General features: G+C 51.3%; 5 protein-coding genes across 5 annotated transcripts; 2 read left to right on the forward strand and 3 right to left on the reverse strand.

Moving 5' to 3' along the window:
• Positions 1-1,275: 1,275 nt before the first annotated feature.
• CDV56_106318 (uncharacterized protein) lies at positions 1,276-2,433 on the forward strand (the record flags this gene model as incomplete). Its single annotated transcript, XM_026759937.1, has 1 exon — positions 1,276-2,433. The coding sequence occupies one exon, from the start codon at positions 1,276-1,278 to the stop codon at positions 2,431-2,433; it is 1,158 nt and encodes a 385-aa protein (XP_026613163.1).
• Positions 2,434-3,113: 680 nt separating this feature from the next.
• Positions 3,114-5,576, forward strand: pmt4 (dolichyl-phosphate-mannose-protein mannosyltransferase; the record flags this gene model as incomplete). The annotated part of the gene is made up of 3 exons (XM_026760049.1): positions 3,114-3,359; positions 3,421-5,065; positions 5,125-5,576. The coding sequence occupies 3 exons, from the start codon at positions 3,114-3,116 to the stop codon at positions 5,574-5,576; spliced, it is 2,343 nt and encodes a 780-aa protein (XP_026613164.1).
• Positions 5,577-6,102: 526 nt separating this feature from the next.
• CDV56_106619 (cytoskeletal protein-binding protein SLA1) lies at positions 6,103-12,302 on the reverse strand (the record flags this gene model as incomplete). Its single annotated transcript, XM_026760238.1, has 5 exons — positions 6,103-7,190; positions 7,247-7,312; positions 8,595-10,415; positions 10,486-11,926; positions 12,105-12,302. The coding sequence occupies 5 exons, from the start codon at positions 12,300-12,302 to the stop codon at positions 6,103-6,105; spliced, it is 4,614 nt and encodes a 1,537-aa protein (XP_026613165.1).
• A 1,008-nt stretch (positions 12,303-13,310) lies between these two features.
• Positions 13,311-14,952, reverse strand: YOS9 (Protein OS-9; the record flags this gene model as incomplete). The annotated part of the gene is made up of 2 exons (XM_026760633.1): positions 13,311-14,756; positions 14,836-14,952. The coding sequence occupies 2 exons, from the start codon at positions 14,950-14,952 to the stop codon at positions 13,311-13,313; spliced, it is 1,563 nt and encodes a 520-aa protein (XP_026613166.1).
• Positions 14,953-15,838: 886 nt separating this feature from the next.
• CDV56_107124 (putative C6 transcription factor) lies at positions 15,839-19,705 on the reverse strand (the record flags this gene model as incomplete). The annotated part of the gene is made up of 7 exons (XM_026760743.1): positions 15,839-17,944; positions 18,001-18,063; positions 18,750-19,224; positions 19,296-19,378; positions 19,443-19,522; positions 19,575-19,612; positions 19,671-19,705. 7 exons carry the CDS (start codon positions 19,703-19,705, stop codon positions 15,839-15,841), a joined length of 2,880 nt encoding a protein of 959 aa, XP_026613167.1.
• Between the last annotated feature and the right edge of the window lie 380 nt (positions 19,706-20,085).

Consider the following 20,085-nt stretch of genomic DNA (forward strand, 5'->3'; position numbering starts at 1 on the left):
TTCGATTTTTTTTTGGCAGCTGAGACTCTCGGAATATTTTGTACTACGGAGTAGTCTAGTACAGCATCACATTGCACGATCGGACATGGATCGACTTGGAATCTCATCGAATCTGCATACGAATAAGCCTTTGAAATTCGAGGGTTGAGATGCAGATACATACTAGTACAACAGTAGTGGTCATGCATCAACCAAGAATGTTTAGGGACGAGTGCATTGGAATGCTTCTGAGGTGCGATTCAAGCATTATCAATATCCGAGTGATTCGGTTTCAGCTCATCTCCATCACCGACTCAGAGCCTCGGAGGCTCAGAGCTCGGATTTTAGACATGAATTGATCTTGACTATCGAAAAAAGCTTTGCTTAGTAGTATGTAGAGATCTCGTATGTAGTATTATAATCATAGTTTGAGCTATCCGTCAGCAAACATTCTGGTGATCTGTGCTTGCAAGCAATGTACTCACGGATAGAGATCGCCAGTGGTGTACTTCACAAATTAAATAAAGGAAGAGAATCCTTGACATTTATGTTAATATTGTACAACAGAATGCCGGTTTGTCAAGATTGATCAATGAGTGTTGCTCGTTGACTTGATGTGGATATATCTCCATTGATGCTCATCGCTGTCAGACAGTTTATTATGTACCTTGAATATCTTCGTTAAACAATACCGTTCAAGTGGACCGAGAATGCCAAACATGTCCACCTAGGAGAGTACTATCCTATTGTCTCAAATATCCACATCAATTGGCATCAAAAATGGCGTGAACCCTTCTATCTACTCCATAAAGTATCACTTCTCTGCGGTGCATCATTGGATCTTATTGTATTCCTCCCTTCTTACCTCTTCTAATAATTGTAAATGATAATTAAGATACTCCGTCACTCTGTGATCTGATATATCATTACCCGATACCGCCCCCCCGCAGCTTCGCCTTGAAAAGACCCACGTTTTGCTGCAGCTCGGGTGAAGGGAGCTGTTCCATGATATGGAGAACAATCACAATAAGTGTCTATGGCCCATGGGGAATGGCTCGAATCCCCCCAGACTCTGGCTGTCCAGCTTTCCCCTAACCTAAGGATCGTACATATATATAGCCATATTTTACCTCTCATCTGCGAATTCCTCCGCTCAGCTTCTTTGTTTGTTTGATGCCCACCCCCGCTCTTGTAGTCTTCACCGCCAACCAAAAAGTCTGTTGATTTCGTCGCCTCCACCATAGCAACAATAATCATCAATCTCTGGTTGGATACCGTTGATATTCCTACAAAGGCATGATGGTTGAGCTGATTTCTCCCCCCGATCCTCATGCTCTGCTCCCTCCTCTCTTAGCTTGCCTTCCCACAGCCTTTGTCTCGACACGCCCTCCTCCAGTACTTCTGCCCCTCCTATCACCTATTCTCCGACAGCGTGTTCAGATCCTCAGTTCAGTCTCCACATCTCCGACTGATTCGTGGTTGCGGTTATTATGCTGGGATTCTGAAAAGGCTGAGCGTCTTCAAGCGCTGGTGGATGGGACGAACTTCGAGCCTCACCCAGTGTCGGGGGAGATCGAACTCCCAGGAGAAGTTCATGTTGCGTACAAACGGGTGGATGATGAGACACTGCACTCGCGAATTCTGCTACCGGAATACAGCTTGAAAGCTGTATATCTCTGGTGTCCCAATGATCAAGACGGAGGTGGGCCCGGATGGCGTGTGGCGGAATTGATGCCCCATGAAGGCGGCGCCGAAAACGACGGGGTTTGGTCATTCTCGATCGGGGAGGCGAATGCTCAGGCAAAGGAACAACTGGTGGAGGATGCTCTTAGGGACGCAGAGCAAGATCAAAAGCTCGCCTCACACACCCAAGAGAAGGACGAAGAGGAGGACGATGACGACGGCTATTGGGCTCAGTATGATGCTACACCTGGCCGAACGCCTTCCGTCAAGACGCCTGCCCCCAATCCGCTTTCTTCTCTCCACCGCCAGGATATGTCCGAAGCATCGTATTTCTCCCGCTATGCCGATGTGCAGCCGGCCATGGATAACCACGACCCATCAGAGGAGCAACCGGAGCTTGGTCCGACTTCGTTGAACGGAGACATGCTGGCGAATTTGCTCCGGCAGCAGGTGAATAGCTCAAGCTTGGAAGAACCAGCTCGTACAAACGGTTACGCCAATGGAACGATTGCCGACGAGACGACCGCAATGTCGCTAGACCATCCTCGGCCGTCTTCCACGTCGTCCACTGGCTCCGAGGCGGCAGTCGCAAAGCTGGAGCAAGAAGCGGAGAATCAGTCTGCTTGTGAAGTTGGCGTGAAGCAACATATCAGCTCCAATATCAAAAGCCTATTCCGGCTCGCGAAAATTACGGGCATCTCGCGTGTAGAATTCCAATCTCTTGTCAAGACGGAATTGGAGATGTTGAATTTGTCTGATGATGACGAATGAAGCGTTGGTGACCTCGCTGACTGACGACGGTTTACACGACAATGATTCTCTTCTTGATTGATATTGCTCGTTTTGTACATTATACCATTCTATTTGCTGCTGTTTCTTGAGCGTCGGGAGCTGCATCACTGTCACATAGGATATCCATTTGTTTAGGACAACAGATTGCTTGCATTCGAGCACAACATTGGAATCGATCGGTAATCATATTATTACAGACCCCGTCAATGATATATCATTCACCATACTTTCTAAAGTATCAGGTTCACGGCCTCATACGAAGCCTCATAAAGTAGTTCATCCATAGAGTCGAAGCTCGGACCAATGTCTTGTTCCGTTCCGCGTGTCCTCCGAATAATGACACGCAATCCGCTTATGAAAACGAACCCCGTAAAATAATATAGCTGGCCAGCGGATTAAGTCGAGTATATTTTCTTCCCCCCCACTCCTCTTTTTAAGCCTGGCTATCATCCATTCTTCTGTACCGTACTCCGTACTACCATGTACTCTCTGTGATCATCATTGTAAGTTATTGCTCAATGGCGATCCTCTGATCGTGGAGCTTATCTTCACTGTCCTCTTCGGCTCGCTGATCTTATCTGGCTATTTCAGCTCTATCTAGGTGATCGATTGTCATTCTCTTAGCTCCTTTTTCTTGCCGTGTACTTTTTCTTCGGATCATGTCTTCATCTCCTTCGTCCTCTCTTCGCAAGAGAGGCGGGAAGAAGGAGGCTTATTCCCAATTGCCTTCGGACGATGCCTCCTCTCCTTTGTCTTCATCGAAGCCGAACGTGGCTTCCAAGAGCCAGTCGGAATGGGACTATAGGCTGGCCTTAGTCGTTCTCACCATCCTGGCGTTCATTACCCGGTTCTACAAGATATCCTACCCTAATGAAGTCGTCTTTGACGAGGTGCATTTCGGCAAGGTGAGTGAAGCTGTCCTCATTTATGGGTCGTACAATCTGACCTGGGGCTTCATTCTCTCAGTTCGCTTCTTATTACTTACAAAGAACTTATTTCTTCGATGTTCACCCTCCATTTGGCAAATTGCTCTTCGCTTTCATGGGATGGCTGATTGGCTATGACGGCCATTTTTTGTTCGACAATATCGGCGACTCCTATATCGATAACAAAGTTCCCTATGTCGCTCTTCGCGCAATGCCGGCCACTCTGGGAGCTCTGACCATCCCGGTGGTCTTCCTCATCATGTGGGAGTCCGGATATTCGCTGCCAGCCTGCGTATTGGCGGCCGGTCTCGTGCTGTTTGATAATGCCCACGTTGGAGAGGACAGACTGATTCTGCTGGATGCCTCCTTGGTGCTGTCCATGGCACTGAGCATTCTGTGCTACGTTCGCTTCTACAAGCTGCGCCATGAACCCTTCGGCCGCAAATGGTGGAAGTGGCTGCTCTTGACGGGCGTTTGTCTCAGCTGCGTCATCTCTACGAAGTACGTCGGTGTCTTCACATTTGTCACCATTGGCGCTGCGGTCTTGGTTGACCTGTGGAACTTGTTGGATATCAACCGCCCGTCGGGAACTCTCAGCATGGCCCATTGGAGCAAGCACTTTGCTGCCCGCGCATTTGCTCTCATCATTGTGCCTTTCTTCTTCTACCTGTTCTGGTTCCAGGTCCATTTTGCAATTCTCACTCGTTCCGGGCCAGGCGATGATTTCATGACCCCCGAGTTCCAGGAAACTCTCAGTGACAACCTTATGTCGGCACAGTCGATCGGCATTGAGTACTATGACACAATCACCATCAGACACAAGGACACCAAGGTGCTCCTTCACAGCCACTGGGAGAAATATCCCCTGCGCTATGACGACGGCCGTATTTCCAGCCAGGGCCAGCAGGTCACAGGATACCCATTCAACGATACGAACAATCACTGGCAGATTCTGCCTTCTGTTCCTCTTCCTAACACCGACAGTCAGAGCCACAGCGTCAAGAACGGCGACATCATCCAGCTCCGTCATGTCGGCACCGACACCATCCTGCTGACGCACGATGTTGCTTCTCCTTACTACCCCACCAACCAGGAGTTCACCACCGTCTCTCATGAATTGGCCAATGGTGAGCGACACAACGACACGCTGTTCGAGATCAAGATCGAGAACGGCAAGCCTCAACAGGAATTCCGCACTCTTTCAAGTCATTTCAAGCTGATTCATGTACCCACTCGCGTCGCGATGTGGACCCATACAAGTCCCCTTCCTGAGTGGGCCTTCAAGCAAGCCGAGATTAACGGTAACAAGAATGTCCTTCAGACGAGCAATCTTTGGTTCGTGGACACAATCGAGTCGCTGGAGGAAAGCAGCCCCCGTACCGTGAAGAAAGAGCGCCAGGTCAAACATCTCCCCTTCTGGCGCAAGTACCTTGAGCTGCAACGGGCCATGTTCTTCCATAACAATGCTCTGACCAGCAGCCATCCGTACGCCAGTGAGCCCTTCCAGTGGCCCTTCCTACTCCGAGGTGTCAGCTTCTGGACCAAGAATGACACCAGAGAGCAAATCTACTTCCTAGGCAACCCCATCGGATGGTGGATTGCCAGCAGTCTGTTGGCTGTCTTTGCTGGCGTCATCGGCGCTGATCAGCTGTCCCTCCGCCGTGGAGTCGACGCTCTTGAAGAGAGTAAGTACTAGGAAACCTCCAGTCCACACGACAACTCGCGCTCTAACCTTGTCTTCCAGTTTGGGGCCATGGCGCTCGTTCTCGTCTGTACAACAGCACTGCCTTCTTGTTCCTCTGCTGGGCTGCCCACTACTTCCCCTTCTGGTTGATGGGTCGCCAGCGTTTCCTTCACCATTACCTTCCGGCTCACGTCGCATCTTGTATGGTCGCCGGTGCTTTGATCGAATTCATTTTCAACCTGCAGCCGATCCCGGTTGCTAGGCCTCCAAAGGAAGATGATCCAACCGGCAAGTCCAAGGCCCATGGTAGCCCCGGTCATTTCGTCACCGCGAAGGAGCGAATGGGCCGCCAGTCGCTCATTGCCGGGTGGGTTGCAACCCTGGTTATTCTGAGTGTGACAATCTGGGGATTCTGCTTCTATGCGCCCCTGACATACGGCACCCCTGGCTTGGATGTTGCGGGCGTCAATGCACGGAAATGGCTGGGCTATGACTTGCATTTCGCCAAATAGTCAGCTTTCGTTTAGGCGGCGCATTGCCTGGCAGTCGGCCAGGCATTTGATGTCCATCTGTGTATGATAGGATCCTGTGCCGCCAGGGGTCCCTCTTCTCCTTCAACACTGATATTCAGTGAAGCAATTCTCTGGAAGCGCATGCTATACAATGACCGCACACTAGGAGCTTCTGTGGCAAGTGGATGGTGGATGATGATGTTAAGTGATGCCCTTTTTCTTCATTCGTCAGAGATAATCTTCGCGGTCGAGCCCACGTGCAGGCGTGGAATTTCCTCTCTTTCCCGTCCTTCAAGTCCATACTGTCCAAATCTTTCTATACATTTATCTTGATATCCGTTAGCAATCAGCTTCATTTACTGTCTACCCTTACTGTAGCATGCGAGCTAGCAACCACAATGAGAAGATCAACTCATATTCCAAAGCGTACAAACTCTAACGCCATCCGTGGAGTATCATATATGCAGAAGTAAAACAAACAACAAAAATACATCACAAGTCTATATGGCGTCGGCTATATTTCACCCTAGCGGGTCATTCTTTTGCCGATCTCACTCTCCCACCCACGGACTCGCTCGAATCCATTCGACGCGGTCTGGTAGTCGAGCATGGCCTGGTAGACCTCCTCCTGGCTTGTGAGAACAAAAGGCCCGTACTGCACGACCTTCTGATCCAGAGGCTGGCCCGCCACAAGGATGAAGCGAGACTCTGACTCGGCATTATCCGGGACCGACGCCTCGACATAATCACCCGCCCGGTCAAAGACCACATTATGGAACTCCTTGACGATCCGCGTGGCGTCATTCGAGCCAAAGACCGTCGTCCCGGAGAGCGTATACGCAAACGCATTCCAACCCTGCGGCAGCGGCTGGGAGATCCGACCGCCCGGCCGGATCGTCACGTCCAACAGCCAGACAGGCGTGTATGCCAGATCGCGCACAGAATCGACACCATGCGACTGGCCCGAGATGACCTTGACAGTGACGCGGCCGCCATCAACCTCCGCGACAGGGATCTCGCTCGCGCGGAGATCGCGGTACCTTGGCTCGCACATCTTCAGCTCCTTGGGCAGATCGACCCACAGCTGCATGCCGACGTTGGGGCTGCCGTCGGGATTCTCGTGGGGCATCTCGGCGTGCATGATGCCGCGGCCGGCGGTCATGAACTGCAGGTCGCCGGGGCCGATGGTGCCCTTGTTCCCCGCGAAATCTTCGTGGTCGACGCCGCCGGAGAGCAGGTAGGTGATTGTCTCCTGGCCGCGGTGTGGGTGGTCTGGGAAACCTGCGCCGCGGCCGATGGTGAAGTGGTCCAGCATGAGGAAGGGGCTAAAGTTGCGGAGTTTGGCGGTGCCGATGGACCGGCGGACGCGGGCGCCGGCCCCTTCGGCTTGTTCGATGGCCAGGAAGGCTTGACGGATTGCGCGGGGGACGGCCATGTCGGTGAGGGGGAGGACGACCGGCTCGATGTGTGTGGTGGCGGGGGAAATGGAGGCGGTGGTGATGTTGTTCTTTCGCAGATACTGCGACAAAGTGGTTGAGAGTTGTGCTTTGAGAGAGGAGCTTAGGATTCCGAGGTGAGCCGAATCAGAGGCGAACTGATATGAGAGGAAGATTGCTGCGATGCAAATTAAAAGTGATAAGAGGACTTTCATCGATCACAGCCGGAGCTACTTATACTCGACGGGCACAATGTTAGGAAAGCTGTAGAAGAGCCTGGAGCGAGGATGGAAGCTTCAACTGAGAAAAGTCAGCGTTAGTCAGTCATTAGTATATATATCTTGGGATTTAGAATTGCTGTGAAAGTCAATCCATCTGGGCCTGTGGGGTTTCATTCTCGCCGACTTGCCAGAGGTACGGAGTAAACTGCATTGATCATGATTAATTAGTTTGATGAAGCGTTGATTACCAAGATCCCCGTCAGCAGGCGCTAGGCTCACCTGGGACGCTGGGCCCCACTAGATTGGGCCTTGAGGCCTGAGTCCTCAGGCACAAAATTTCTATCGGTTCTCTGTCAGCATTCCAGAAGATTTGCAAATCATTATTCATTGCAAGTTTGCCGGGTTATGTTGAAAGATAGTTGCCGAACGTCCACTAATTCCTCGATGGTCTAACGGTCATGATTTCCGCTTGTCACTCAATTGAGAACGAGCGCGGGAGACCAGGGTTCGACTCCCTGTCGGGGAGAATCTTTTTGTTGTTTTCTATACAACACCAGGTATAAGTGACTCGATTTTTGCTTTTCTAATTTATAGTTGTAGTATATTATATAGTCAGAACTCAACTACAGAGTACTGGAATGCTGCATATCACCCTGCCAGAGCATACACTTATAAAATCTCATTTCTCAGACCAAGGCTATGTACCGTACATACACATCGAAATTGGCAGAACGACAAAGGAAATCACATGAGAATGTGGAAGGATAAGATCACAACATACAGGATCAGCGCAGTGGGATAAACGAAAGGGACAACTCGAGAGGCGAAACCCCAGCCAAAGTATGTGGCAAGCAGCAACAAGACTGAACACAACCATGGCAACAACAAACTGTGCAAGAGAGGAAGAGCTATATCCTCGTGCATGGAAAATGGTAGCAAAAAGAAGACGGAAGGCTATCTCTCTTCCAAAATTACGTAGGGCTCCAAATGGCGTGAATGGCGGGCGAAACGAAGGGGAGACGAGAACGAAATAGTCTAGCTGGCTGAAGCTGTAATAGGGGTACCCCGAAGCATTGCTTCAGAGCTCGCTGAGTCGAATCAAATAATGCCGTGAATCAGTTGCTGTACGCGTCTCAGCATAATGCTCACCAGAAACAGGAGACATCATCCATAAGGTGCATTCAATCCCGCTGGCAAGAAAGAGCAGAAAATAATGTATAGCAGAGGAATGATCATGTGCCGCAGGACAAATCAGATTATATACACCGCGCTCTCTTAGAAGCCGAATGGATTTGTGGGCGCTAGAAGGAGAGAACAGTCAGTGGTTTTGAACAAATGATGAAAGGTTGCACATCACTTACTAGCTTGTGCAAGGTTAGCCCGCAAACCTGTTGGCTGAGGAGCCAACTTCTTGGGAGCATCATGCTTGACCCCAAATCGTACGGGAGGAGCTGGTCCAGTCTTCTGTGGCTGCAAAGGTGCAGCTGTGGGCTGTTGAGGAATAGGGGGTATCGGTGGCGGAGAGGTTACAGTATAAGGCATACTGCTCGTACCGTTCATGCCAGTAGGTTGGGGTTGGAGAGCCGGAGGAAGAATCGAGTTAATACCTGTCGGCATTGGCTGCTGTGGCTGGGGTTGAAAGCCCCCGAAGCCTGTCGGCTGCGGTGCAAGACCCTGGAAGCCAGTCTGCTGTTGCTGTAGCTGCTGAATGCCAAATTGTGACTGTGGCTGGAACCCAGTGGGCTGTGGCATCAATCCGCCTGCAAACTGATTCTGCGGCATGAACCCGGTCGGCTGCGGTTGGAGCGATGGATTGAAACGTTGCTGACTCAATTCGGCCATACTCTGGCCAGGCGGGGCGATCTGCGGGCCGGGTTGAGGAAGACCGGTCAGCTGCGGTTGCAATGGAGGGGGACCAAAAGTACTTGGCTGCTGAGGGAAGTTCTGTGGCGCGGAAAGCGGTCTCTGTGGAGGGGGCGGAAGGAGTGAGCTCTGAGCCATGTTCTGAGGGGGTTGTGGACGCTGCCTCGATGCCTGCTGAAATCCTGTCTGTTGAGGGCTAAATGTTTGGGCGCCCGTCTGCATAGGCTGCTGTGCTATTTGTGCCACTTGGTTGAAAAAGCCAGGAGTGGCACCTGTCTGTTGTGGCTGCATCTGGGGCGTAGGCACTGCAGTCGGCTGTGGCTGGATAGCAGGGGGCGCTGGCGGAGCTTGAGAGGCCTGAGGAGTGGGTGCGGGCGCCGGCTGTGCAGGGGTTGGCTGGAGAGGTGCTTGCAGTAGAGATAGGTCCGCCATTGCTCCAGTAAGTTGTTTTTGCACTGGAGCTTGGGTTGTAGCGGCCGTTGCTGTGGCCGGAGGTGGGGATGAAGGAGGTGGCGCCGAAGACGCGCCGTGTTTAGGTTGCTTCACCTCCCAAGCATCGTCATCAAAGCCACGCTGTACCGGCTTCTCGACTGCAGCAGAAGCGGGTGGTGTTTCGGTGCGCTCCTGAGGTTTGGGTGCGTCCTCGTTCTGCTCGAAGGCCTTCGGATCGACCACATCACCAGCTTGGACTGCGGGTGCCGGCCTGCCCTTGCGGGTGTTGTTGCGTAAAACACCCCCTGGGCCGGAGAAAAGACCGCCGGGAGAGCCAGCCTCCCCATTGCTAATGACCTCTTCTCCGCCGAAGCTGACATTGCGCAGCTTGGACTTGGATCCAGTTCTGCCGAACAAATTGTCCAGATGCCGCATAACCCGCAGAATGTCACCCTCCTTCAATCCAAGGGTACGCAGGGTCTCAGAGGTGATGTCCGGTAGAATCGCTTCATCCATGGAGTCCTTGATAAAGTTCTGAGCATACCGCTCGCATTGATGAGGTCCAACTCCCGCTTTCAGGAAGAAATCAAACCAATCGTACTCGGGCCCAACTGAAGCACCGGGGCGACTAGCCTCGGATTTCGGCTCGGATTTTTGAGCTCGGCGGCGAATATCAGACAGAGGCTTGTCTTCATCCAAAGACACGCCAGTAAGTTTTTCCACGTATTCGAGATCCTCAACAGACATCTTGGGGATGGGGACAGCGATCTTGACTCCGTTGGTCTTATGGAGGTGGATCTTCCCATCTTGCAAGCCGATAAATTGCGCTTCGACCGTGAAAGTCTTGGTACGATCTGTCCACTGTCTTGTTTTGGCGGGATCTGGTTCTATAATCTCATTTAGATGGGGGATTTCAATTCATTAGGAAGTTAGGCAAAGCGGGGGCAAAGGACTTACTCGGCTTGTTGTTGCTCTTGCTGTCACGTTTTTTGTGCTGCTTGAAATTCTCAGTATCCTCTCTTACCAAGGCACTGTTTTTTTGATAGGGTAGCTTAACAGCGCAGCTTACCTCAGAGGTTCGTGAATCTATCGAGTCGGTCCTCGATTTCCGCATCGCTTCCTTGGCCAGGCGCGTCTCTTCGAGCCGATTTCTTTCTACCGTTGATAGGCCCGACTCGACGCCAGTGGGTTGACTGGAAACAAAGCCAGTGATCTCGATGTAGCTGCTTGGTACCACGCCCTCTTTGCCATTCTTCATGCGTCGCACCATCCACCATTCCTCAGATTTGGTGTCGTCCAGAACGACAACCTCATCGCCGGCAGCCACAGTAACCTCGTCATCCCCTTGCGCCATGAAATCATACAGTATTTGACCCTTCTTCTTGCCCCCGCCTCCTGCACCAGCCGCAATGACTTCCTTCAGGCCCTCGGCACGGTAGGCTCCAGAAATTTCACCGAGCGCGGAAACGATCTCTCGAGCGGTGTCTTTGGCCCCAGCATGAAAATCAATGCTTTTGCTGGGGCGGACGAGGTCGAGGAAGACATGCTTGCCTTCGATAGAGTAATGGGTGAGCCTATCCGCAGTCCATTCTTGCATATCGCCGTCCCCTTCTGGTGAGATAAAGATGGTTCCAGTCGCGATGTTGATTCCCAATGTCGTTGGCATCTTCTTCCTCTTGCCCATAACCTCAACCATTTCATTGATGTTGTACAGATGGTAGCCAGAAGGGGAACGAGGCGTGGACTGCCCGATTCGATTATATGGGGGAGACTCCTGCACGTGGCCCTGGCTATCCCGCTCCCTCACCGCGGCATACTGAGTGCGTGGAGGAGGAGAGGGTTCTGGCGGAGAGTACCGCTCCACTGGAGGAGAGAGCTGTTGCGATGGAGGCCGCTGCGGTAACGCTGGAGGCGGCGGCGAGGGTTCCCTCTGATAGCTGTCTTCTGGTTGATAAGAGGGTCGCTGGGGCTGCGGCGGCGGGATATCCCTGGAGGGTTCGGGCTCCACGGATGATGCATGCTGCTTATGAATGATATCTGCTATTGCTGCTGCCGCTGGGTTCTGTATTGTGTCAATCGGAGAGCTAGTAGACGCGGGCGCGACCGGTTCCTCGGCCGGCACCTCGACCGGGCGTTGCGGAAGGGCCGGAGCGGACGGCTCGACAGGAGCAGGAGAAGGGAGAGAAGGCGTAGCGGTGGTAGCGACGGGAGTAGCGCCCTCCTGAATCTCAATGTAGTTTGCAGGGGCGAAGCCGAAATCCCCATTGACCCCGACTAATGTCCAATCTGGATCAGAAGTATCGTATACCATCAGTTCCGCATCCTCGGAGAATGAGACTTCTTCGTCGGTCTGACGTGTATAGTCGTACAATGCCTTTGCATTGCTCATGGCCGGAGCCTATACAGTTTGGATTAGTATCCTGTTAGCATATCCACCACCTCATCAACAAAGTAAAAGTGTCCGCGGTAGAACCACGATTGGTATATCCAAACATCGCAAGCACGCCTCGACTCTCAGATAGGCTTGTTCTCCCAGATTCTAGGCACACGGAGTGTCCCACGACAGTGCAGCTTACCTCCTCGACATAGTTATTCGGTACAAGTCCCTCCGGTTCATCCTCATCATCCCGTTCGGCCTTCTTCTTCGCTTTCCACCAATCGTCTTCGTCGCTTTTCTGAAGAATGTAAAGCAAATCACCTTCGCGAAGTTCCAATTCACCTTCGCCTTGGGGCTGGTAGTCGTAGACCGCTTTGTATACCCCGAGGAACCCCATCTTGGATTCAAGCCCCCGGGCGAGCGCCGTCTAATTTTCCAGCGGTTCCGACGGTTCTGGCGCGGTCAGGAAGTGACGCTGAGTGTTTTATCAAAAGTCAGGACGAGGCTGCCGTCCGGTCGGTAGAGGCTGTCAAGTTCGAAAGAGTAGGTAGTCGAGATAGTCGGAGGCCGGTTGATGGTCGATAAATGGGGGGGAACCGGCAGCCTTGGCAATTGGGTATCCCCTCTCCCGAGTTCTGGCCAGATCAGGGTAAAGGGGTTAATTATGCGATGCAGAAGACTTGGGGGGAAGGCGACCGTTTCAATTACACAAATTAATTGAAGTGATCGAGGGGGAGAGCAAGATAAATAGAGATGATAGGGGTAGAGAGGGAGAGGTAGAGGTTGAGTAAGAAAGAGGATGAGGTTGTCAGCCAGAAGCTTGTAGTTCCATAGACTACTCCGTGGTTAGTACCTGGGTTGGTGGCCCCGACTGCTTGGGTTCCATGACTACGCACTACCCTACCTTACTACTATCTCTAACGCTACAGTGAACAGGTTCACTTGCGATCTTCACAATTCAATCCCTAAGATTGCAACAGCCAGAAAGAATCATGTACCTGAGTATATCTGCAATTTCACCTGTCACCTCATCTACAGCGCCGGGGAAATGGTCCCGCCTAAACGAATCTACTACTAGTCTACTGTGCTAGACGCTTCTCACGCTGGGGCTTTGGGCACCTGTTCCTGGCGTCAACTAGAAGCGCTGATCAGGTCAAAACGGATGATTCCCTCGTGCCTGTTCCCTTGATGACAGGGAGGATCCCTACGTCATTTTTAACTTGCTCTACGTTTGTGGTGTCTTTAGCCAGTTGCCCCTTTCATTAAAGGGAGGCTTCTAATCCCCCCTGGCTGTATTCGGCAAAATATTTCAGAAATGTGATAGAAAATGGTATCTCAGATAGTAGTTGAGGCAGATAATAAAATCAAATATACAAGATCAAGACAAAATTACCCATCAAATCCGCTAGAGCTCGTCCTTGAAGAAGATTTCCTCGCTGCCATCTTCGGCATCATTAGTGGTCGGCGCTGATTCATCTGGCTCCTGACGGTCTATTTTCTCTTGAGCTTCCTTGCTTTCCCCTCCAGTCTCTGCCTTTGGCTGCGCCTTATCAGATGTAGCTTCCTGAGCCCGGTGCGATGTAGAGCCCTGCGCAGCCTGATCTTCTTTCTCATTATCGTCAGGGTCAACGGTTCCGACTAAGCCACGCTCGCCATTCGACTCAACAATCTCGAGTGTCCAGTCCTTGCCCTTGGCAACCTCCTCGAGTCGGCTCTTTAGCGTCTCAATCTTCTCGGGGTCAAGGCCGTATTTCTTCAACTCCTCCTTGGACAACCTGGTGACTTCTCCATTTTGGCGTTTGGCAACCACCTCAATCTTCTCTTCTCCAACGGATGCCACTCGACCCTTCTCGATCTGCTTGCCCTCTGACCCCACCCATTTCTGCGCCCCGACCTCGATATCCCCGACAACAGGGAACTCGGGTGTAATCGCGGATTCGACGAGCTGCTGAGCCAAATGATATTCCCGCCTTGCTTCCCACTCAGAAACCTCTTCCTCGGAGAGAATCTCCCGGCATTCGATCGCGTGCGCCTCGTCCTGCTGAGGTGGCAGAAATGCGACATCATTGCACAAGCGCGGAGTGTAGATCACCATCAGATATGAGCAAGTAGTAAGCTCCTTGATCCAACCGATCCGATCGGTTGATTGCGGATGGCAGTGGAACTGCACTTCGATCTTCCGATCTTTGCCTGTCAAGTCGCACTTGGTTCCGCCACGCAGTCGCTGCACTAGGTACCGCGACCCGCCTTTAGTCTGGAGCTCGGCGACATCTGTCGTTGTCTTTTTGTGCTCCGCATCCCCCTCCAAATCGTCGTCGTCGCCACTATTGGGGAACCTGCCCAGCACGAAAGAATGAGTCGCAGAGTCTTCTATCGGCGGGTAGTTGGGTACGCCTGGGCCGGAAGGTAGTGCATGAAACTGCTTGATTTGCTTCTTGTAGCAGAATGAGTATGACCACCATCCGGATATGTAGTACATGCATTTGCCTTCCATCTCGCGCAAAAGCTCCAGACCACGATCCGTCGCGCGTGCGATCTCTCTCCGCTCATCCTCTTCATTGACACTTTCCGCTCCGTTCGTCTGGTTCTTGTCTTCGTTCTCAACTTGCGGGATTGAACAGAGATATCGCTGTCCGTCAAGGAGCATCTCCTCGTATGCGAACCCAGGTCCTTCTATCGCTTCTTCATTGTCTTCTTCGGATTTATCTTTTCGGCCTCCCAAATATACTTGCGCATGATTGCGTTCGGCGAATGTCTTATCAGCGGAAGACGAAGAGCCCTCTTGTTGAGTCTGTAATAACTCCCTTGCCCGTGTATCGAGAATATAATCATCAGGGAAGAAGACTTGGAACTATAAGAAAATACCAGTTAGCACAATTGCCTGTTCATTTTATGCAGAAGCCAAAAAAAGTGAAACACGTGTGGTATACTTGAGGATACGCAAGGAGATCATCCTGTATGTTGAACGCCTTCTTGCTGGCCCATGCACCGGAACCGGCACAAGCCAGCACCAGCAATGGGGTAAGAGTCCGTATGCGTCGGACCATGACTGCGTGTTTTTGCCCCGATAGTTGTTACTAGATACCAATGGATCGTTATGACAGAGAATGAGAGTGCTCGCTGCTGGAAGTTCCGGTGGGTGAGTCCCTGAGGTTGCTGCCTTCTGTGCGGGGTGCCGGGGTCAATGAAGTGAAAGGTGGCAATTCCTTCTCATGGTTATACCAGCATATGGGAATCAATCCTCAGAATGCAGAAGTACGTTATTAGAAGCTGTAGCTTCAGAACATGACAGCTGTAAACAACATCATTGATCTGCTATCATCGGCGGAGATCCGCATTGTGTCCTTATCGACACGTGGATAAGGATCTACTTAGGTCATCCACCGATGATACTTCGGAGTAATGGATTCAAGGAAGCGAAGCAAGGAAAAGGAACGAACACAATGGAATCAATACTTGATTCCCACCAGAGGGTATTATTTAACTATCTTGAAGTGATACCAATCTCCAGGTATTTGATACTTCAATACTATAATCGTACCATTCCCTGAAGTGTCTAAGTGCAACGACCACCTGTGGGTCCAGTATTCAACAAATGCGATTTGAACGCATAGAGATGGCCTAGAGAATGCTTTGAGGATGATTGGAGACATATCCAGAACCATAAAGCCAACCGAACTCCATTTAGAAACAACGCAACCAGGGTATTTCTCACAGTAGATACCTATCCTCCCAGATATGGTGGGGAAGAATAGAAAGAAGAAAATACATCAACAAAGAGGAAAAGTGAACGATGCGCAAGCTATGTTCGTATCATACAAAGTCATGAGAAATGGGCATAGACATCGGCGTGGCAGGAGAACGTATAGCAGGTTAAGTTCGAAGGACACGGGCTTGATGCCTTCGCATTGACTGACCAAGTGCAGAGCATCATCAAGTCTCTCCCCAGAGACCAAAAACGGAGAGATCTTCGGCCATGTAGAGAAGTCCGTTCTCCGAGAATATTACATCCGACAAGGGTGTTTGGCCCCCGGCATCTGTTCCCATTCCCAGCTGAGCGGCTGTGAGGGTTCCTCCCGGTGAACAACCAATGGGTATTCCCGTTGTTGTCAGGGTAGATATAGTACTATCGTACGGCAGCGCAGCCGCTCCCTCAGGACCACACAGGGTATTCCAAATGTCATTCTCCGATTGACCTGTGGAGGCCGTGGGTTCCGGCCCTTGCGCAGAAAGCGAGCCTGTAGCGAGCTTTTCGGGAGATAAGGGAGAAGGGGCCGACTGCTCGCCACTGTGGCTTATAGCCACGTTGTCGTTGGAGGCTGATGGTTCGCTTGTAAGCCCTACTTGGCCAAACAGCTGGTCGACCTGTTTGCTGCGGCGTTCCATCCATTGACGGTTTCGACGGCGAACGTATTCGGCCACCGCGCCTCGCAGGTATTTGATAATCTGGTAAAAACGACAGGCATGCGGATCATGCGGTACAAATAGTCCCAGGAACTTTTCGGACTTGTCCATGCCTTCCTCGAGCGGGAGAAGATTGTCATAGTCAGCAAAGAACGCGGCTCCCAACACGACGGCCGAGTTGAATACTGAATTGATCAGAAAAGGTAGTCTCCGAGGTAGAGCTTCAAACCGAGACAGGCCGTCCACAATGTTGAGACAGCGTAGAGCAGAGTATACACAAGCGTCAGAGAAAAGAGCGATGCGAGAGGCGCTGGCTCTCGCATCGTTGGAGCTGGTAGCCGAATCACACTTACTTCTCACGTATTGAGACACACGAAATATGAAGAACGGCCGAGTTAACAGGATGATTGACCAGTAATATGCGCCGAATACATGCGCCGCAGCCAGCATACTCTCAAGATTTTTTGAACTCAACCGCTCCGTCTGGACACTGAGAAAGATTGGCAGGTTCCGGACCCAAGCGCGGTGCTGATTCGAGATCGTTTCCGCAACATTGATCGAGACGACTTGTCTCATGTAGACTTCCGTCAGGATGCGATCAAAGATACGGCATAATGCAACCACGCATAGAGATAACTGCGCTTCAGGTTGGGGTCGCTGTTGCTCCCCTGCAATTGTCGCCTGATCTCGTATATCATAATCAAAATCCGAGGTCGCCGGAGGACGTCCTAAGGAAGCGCTGAGGAACAGGTCCATCATCCGTAAGCTTTTCCAAACTCGCTCCCGGGCCCGACGCTCCCGAGTGCAGAATAGAGCATTCGCATCCCTTCGATGAATGCCAACGGCATATGCGGCCCGTAAGGCGATTCCCAGGTTCATGAAGGCGCCATTGCGACGACACGCACCAAGCATATACATTGAGATCAAGACATAAGATTGGATCGTGTAGAGGCTGGGGGTTTCGGTGAAAGCGGAGAATGCTAGCTGGCGGCCACTGACGAAGTACTGTTCGGCGAGATCTTGATTGATCTCCGAAACCTGAACTCCGATGGCGAGAACAAGGTAGAAGATCGAGCTGACAGTATCTTCATCGCCAGTCGGATTCCCAACCCAGTTGGCGAGCCGCGGATAGAACTCCTCGAGATCGAATAGATCCAGTAGTGGACTGGTAGCAAGGACATATTGACGAGCGAGTCGTTGCGCCTCGTCGTTACTCGGTGGCGCAGATAACGGTCCTGTTTGGGTAGCAGAACTACTCTGAAAAGCCTCAAGCATGGAGTGCCGTGACGTATCCTCTGTGAACTCGCATCGCCCGATTGACAAAGAGACGATACGACGTACACTTTGCAGGAACGACAAGCTCGCAGAGTCGCCAATATACATGAATTTTCCTTGCCCATCACGAAGCAGCCTGGCGACCTTGGGCACAGGCGCCGTCCCATCCTTGTCATCCGTTGTTTGTTGCTCCAAGTCTGCGCTATGATCCTCGAGGGCGTTCAGTAAGCGATCCATGGCCGTTTGCCTCTGCGGAGTCGGCACCAAGTGCTCGCTAAGAAGCATAGTCTCCTTAGGGGCATTGGGCTTCAGTAAGCGGGCCGGTTTATCTGAGAAGTTACATTCCGCTTCCTTGCGACGCTGTATGCAAATCGTACACGGCTGTTCTCCGTTACATTTCTGCTTTCTCCGTTTACAGCTGTCGCAAGCTCTCCGGCATCGAAGTCGTGCGCCAGGAGCTGTACTAGCCCTAGGCATGGCTTAAAATTGTAGCGTCTTTGCGCAAGTGGTCAGGCCACAGGATATTCATGGATGCATGGAATGTCGAAGCCAAGACGCGGGGTCCGCCTCGTAACTCGTTGTTGAGATGTTGGATTGCGAAGCGGAAGAAATGCCAGGACCCAGATTGGCTATCAAGTGCTTAGGGAAATCATTGCTCGATGGTCAAACCCATAATTAGTGCGGGAATCAGAATGCTTGCCCGAGAAAGAAGAAGAAAAGGCGAAAGTGAAGCCGTTAAGATAGGACGATCCGATCCCCCAGGATTAGCACTGCGGAGGATAGCTGCTTACTAAACTGCCGCTTCCACGAGCCTTTTTTAAAGTCTCCAAGCAGCCAGAAAGCGATATCATCAAGTGCTTCGGAATACCTCGCAAGGACCTTTCAATTGGGCAGTAAATGAAAGGATCTGGACTCTGATGTAAGTCTGAACAAAAACAAACAACCTCTCTTATATGTCGTTTCTATCGCACATTCCTTGGACCTCCATCAAAGAACTACCAGCTATACAGATGCTAGCTGCCATATGGAATGCGATCTTCCAGGTTTCCCCGTCCTATTTTAAGATCCGTCGTGTGAAAGACAAGTAATGTGCTTGGCAAAATTTTATCAATTCGTATTGGTATCCCATGTGATCCTCGCCCGTTTATTCTGACCGAAATGATACCACTTTGCCCCAAGTGTCAGCTGTGCCCCAAATGCCCTGTCGCAGGCATGACAGTTGAACAATCTGACTATGGTCGACGAACAAATTGACATAGATGCCAAACTCCCTGATATACCAGTTGAAAACCTTGGGATCTGCCGCCTCGAACATGACCCGCTCAGACGGCAATTCCTTCATTATTTTGGACACGACGTCAGTCCGCCATGACTGCACATTTTCTGTTATGCCCTCAGATTCGATCATCAAGCGTTCGACACCCGCGTCGAGGAATTTACGGCCCATGTTAACGAGCTTGCCCGGGTCGGAAGTTCCAATAGCCTCAAGGCCAGAAGCAGGTGTATCACCGCCAGCACCAAACTGAATGCCGAGCTCTGGCTTTGCCTTCAGCTTGTACGCGTGGACTTTGTCAACCAGGCGAAGCCAGTCATCTTCTGGGAACGATAGGAAACCAGATGAGAGTTCAATAACATCGAATCTTTCAATGTGTTAGTCTCGAAGATCAGGCAGATGGTACGAGAGGCAGAGCCTCGACGCGTGTAAACGAACCCGAGATCCTTGCATTTCTTGAGGTACTTATCAAAGACTGAATTGGCATCGGGTTGTGTGAGAAGATGCTCGGCCCATCCCCCCTGTGATCAGCGGACCCCGGTCAGATGCTAATTTTCCTGGTTTCTGCGATTGAACAAAACCTACAGTTGAAACATAAACACCGTAGTCGTGGGCAAGATCTATCAGCTCTCGCAAGGGCTTTTCCTGGAAGAGAGAGAAAGAGCCTGGGTCTCAATCAGCCGAGCTCAAAAGGTGATAGACTTCAGTGATGCATACCTCCTGCGAATTTTAGACCATCTACATGTGGGCCCATTCTGAGCAGAGCGTCAATACCTGTGTTGCGAATCTCTTGTCGGCTCTTCCGATGCTTACGTTTCTAGGACGTCGGCTAAGTATCGCTTTCCCATCACCTTGAATGACACCGCTTGTATCAGCTCTGCGATCCTCGAACGACACTATGCTCGTTCTGGTTTGTCTGGGTTCCCGAAAGCGCATACCGTATAGTATGGACCTCTGATCTCTGTGACCCCTTTGCTTCTAGGCTTAGGAGGCCTAGGATTTGATCGTGCAAATCCAAATCCATGATGTTTATCTTGCAGCAATGTCAGTTGCTTTTGCGCCGGACATGACGTCGCAAAATATCTTGATAATCCTGTTGTTGTCGCGAGTTTGGACCCCTGTCGCGGGACAGGCCCAGCGATATATTTCGAGATCGTAGCAACGCGAGGTGTGGATGCCAGCATCATCTTGGTTTTAATGCCCACAAATTGGATAATACTGTGTTTAA

The sequence above is a fragment of the Aspergillus thermomutatus genome (genome assembly GCF_002237265.1).
Source record: "Aspergillus thermomutatus strain HMR AF 39 chromosome Unknown NODE_139, whole genome shotgun sequence".
NCBI classification, from domain to species: domain Eukaryota; kingdom Fungi; phylum Ascomycota; class Eurotiomycetes; order Eurotiales; family Aspergillaceae; genus Aspergillus; species Aspergillus thermomutatus.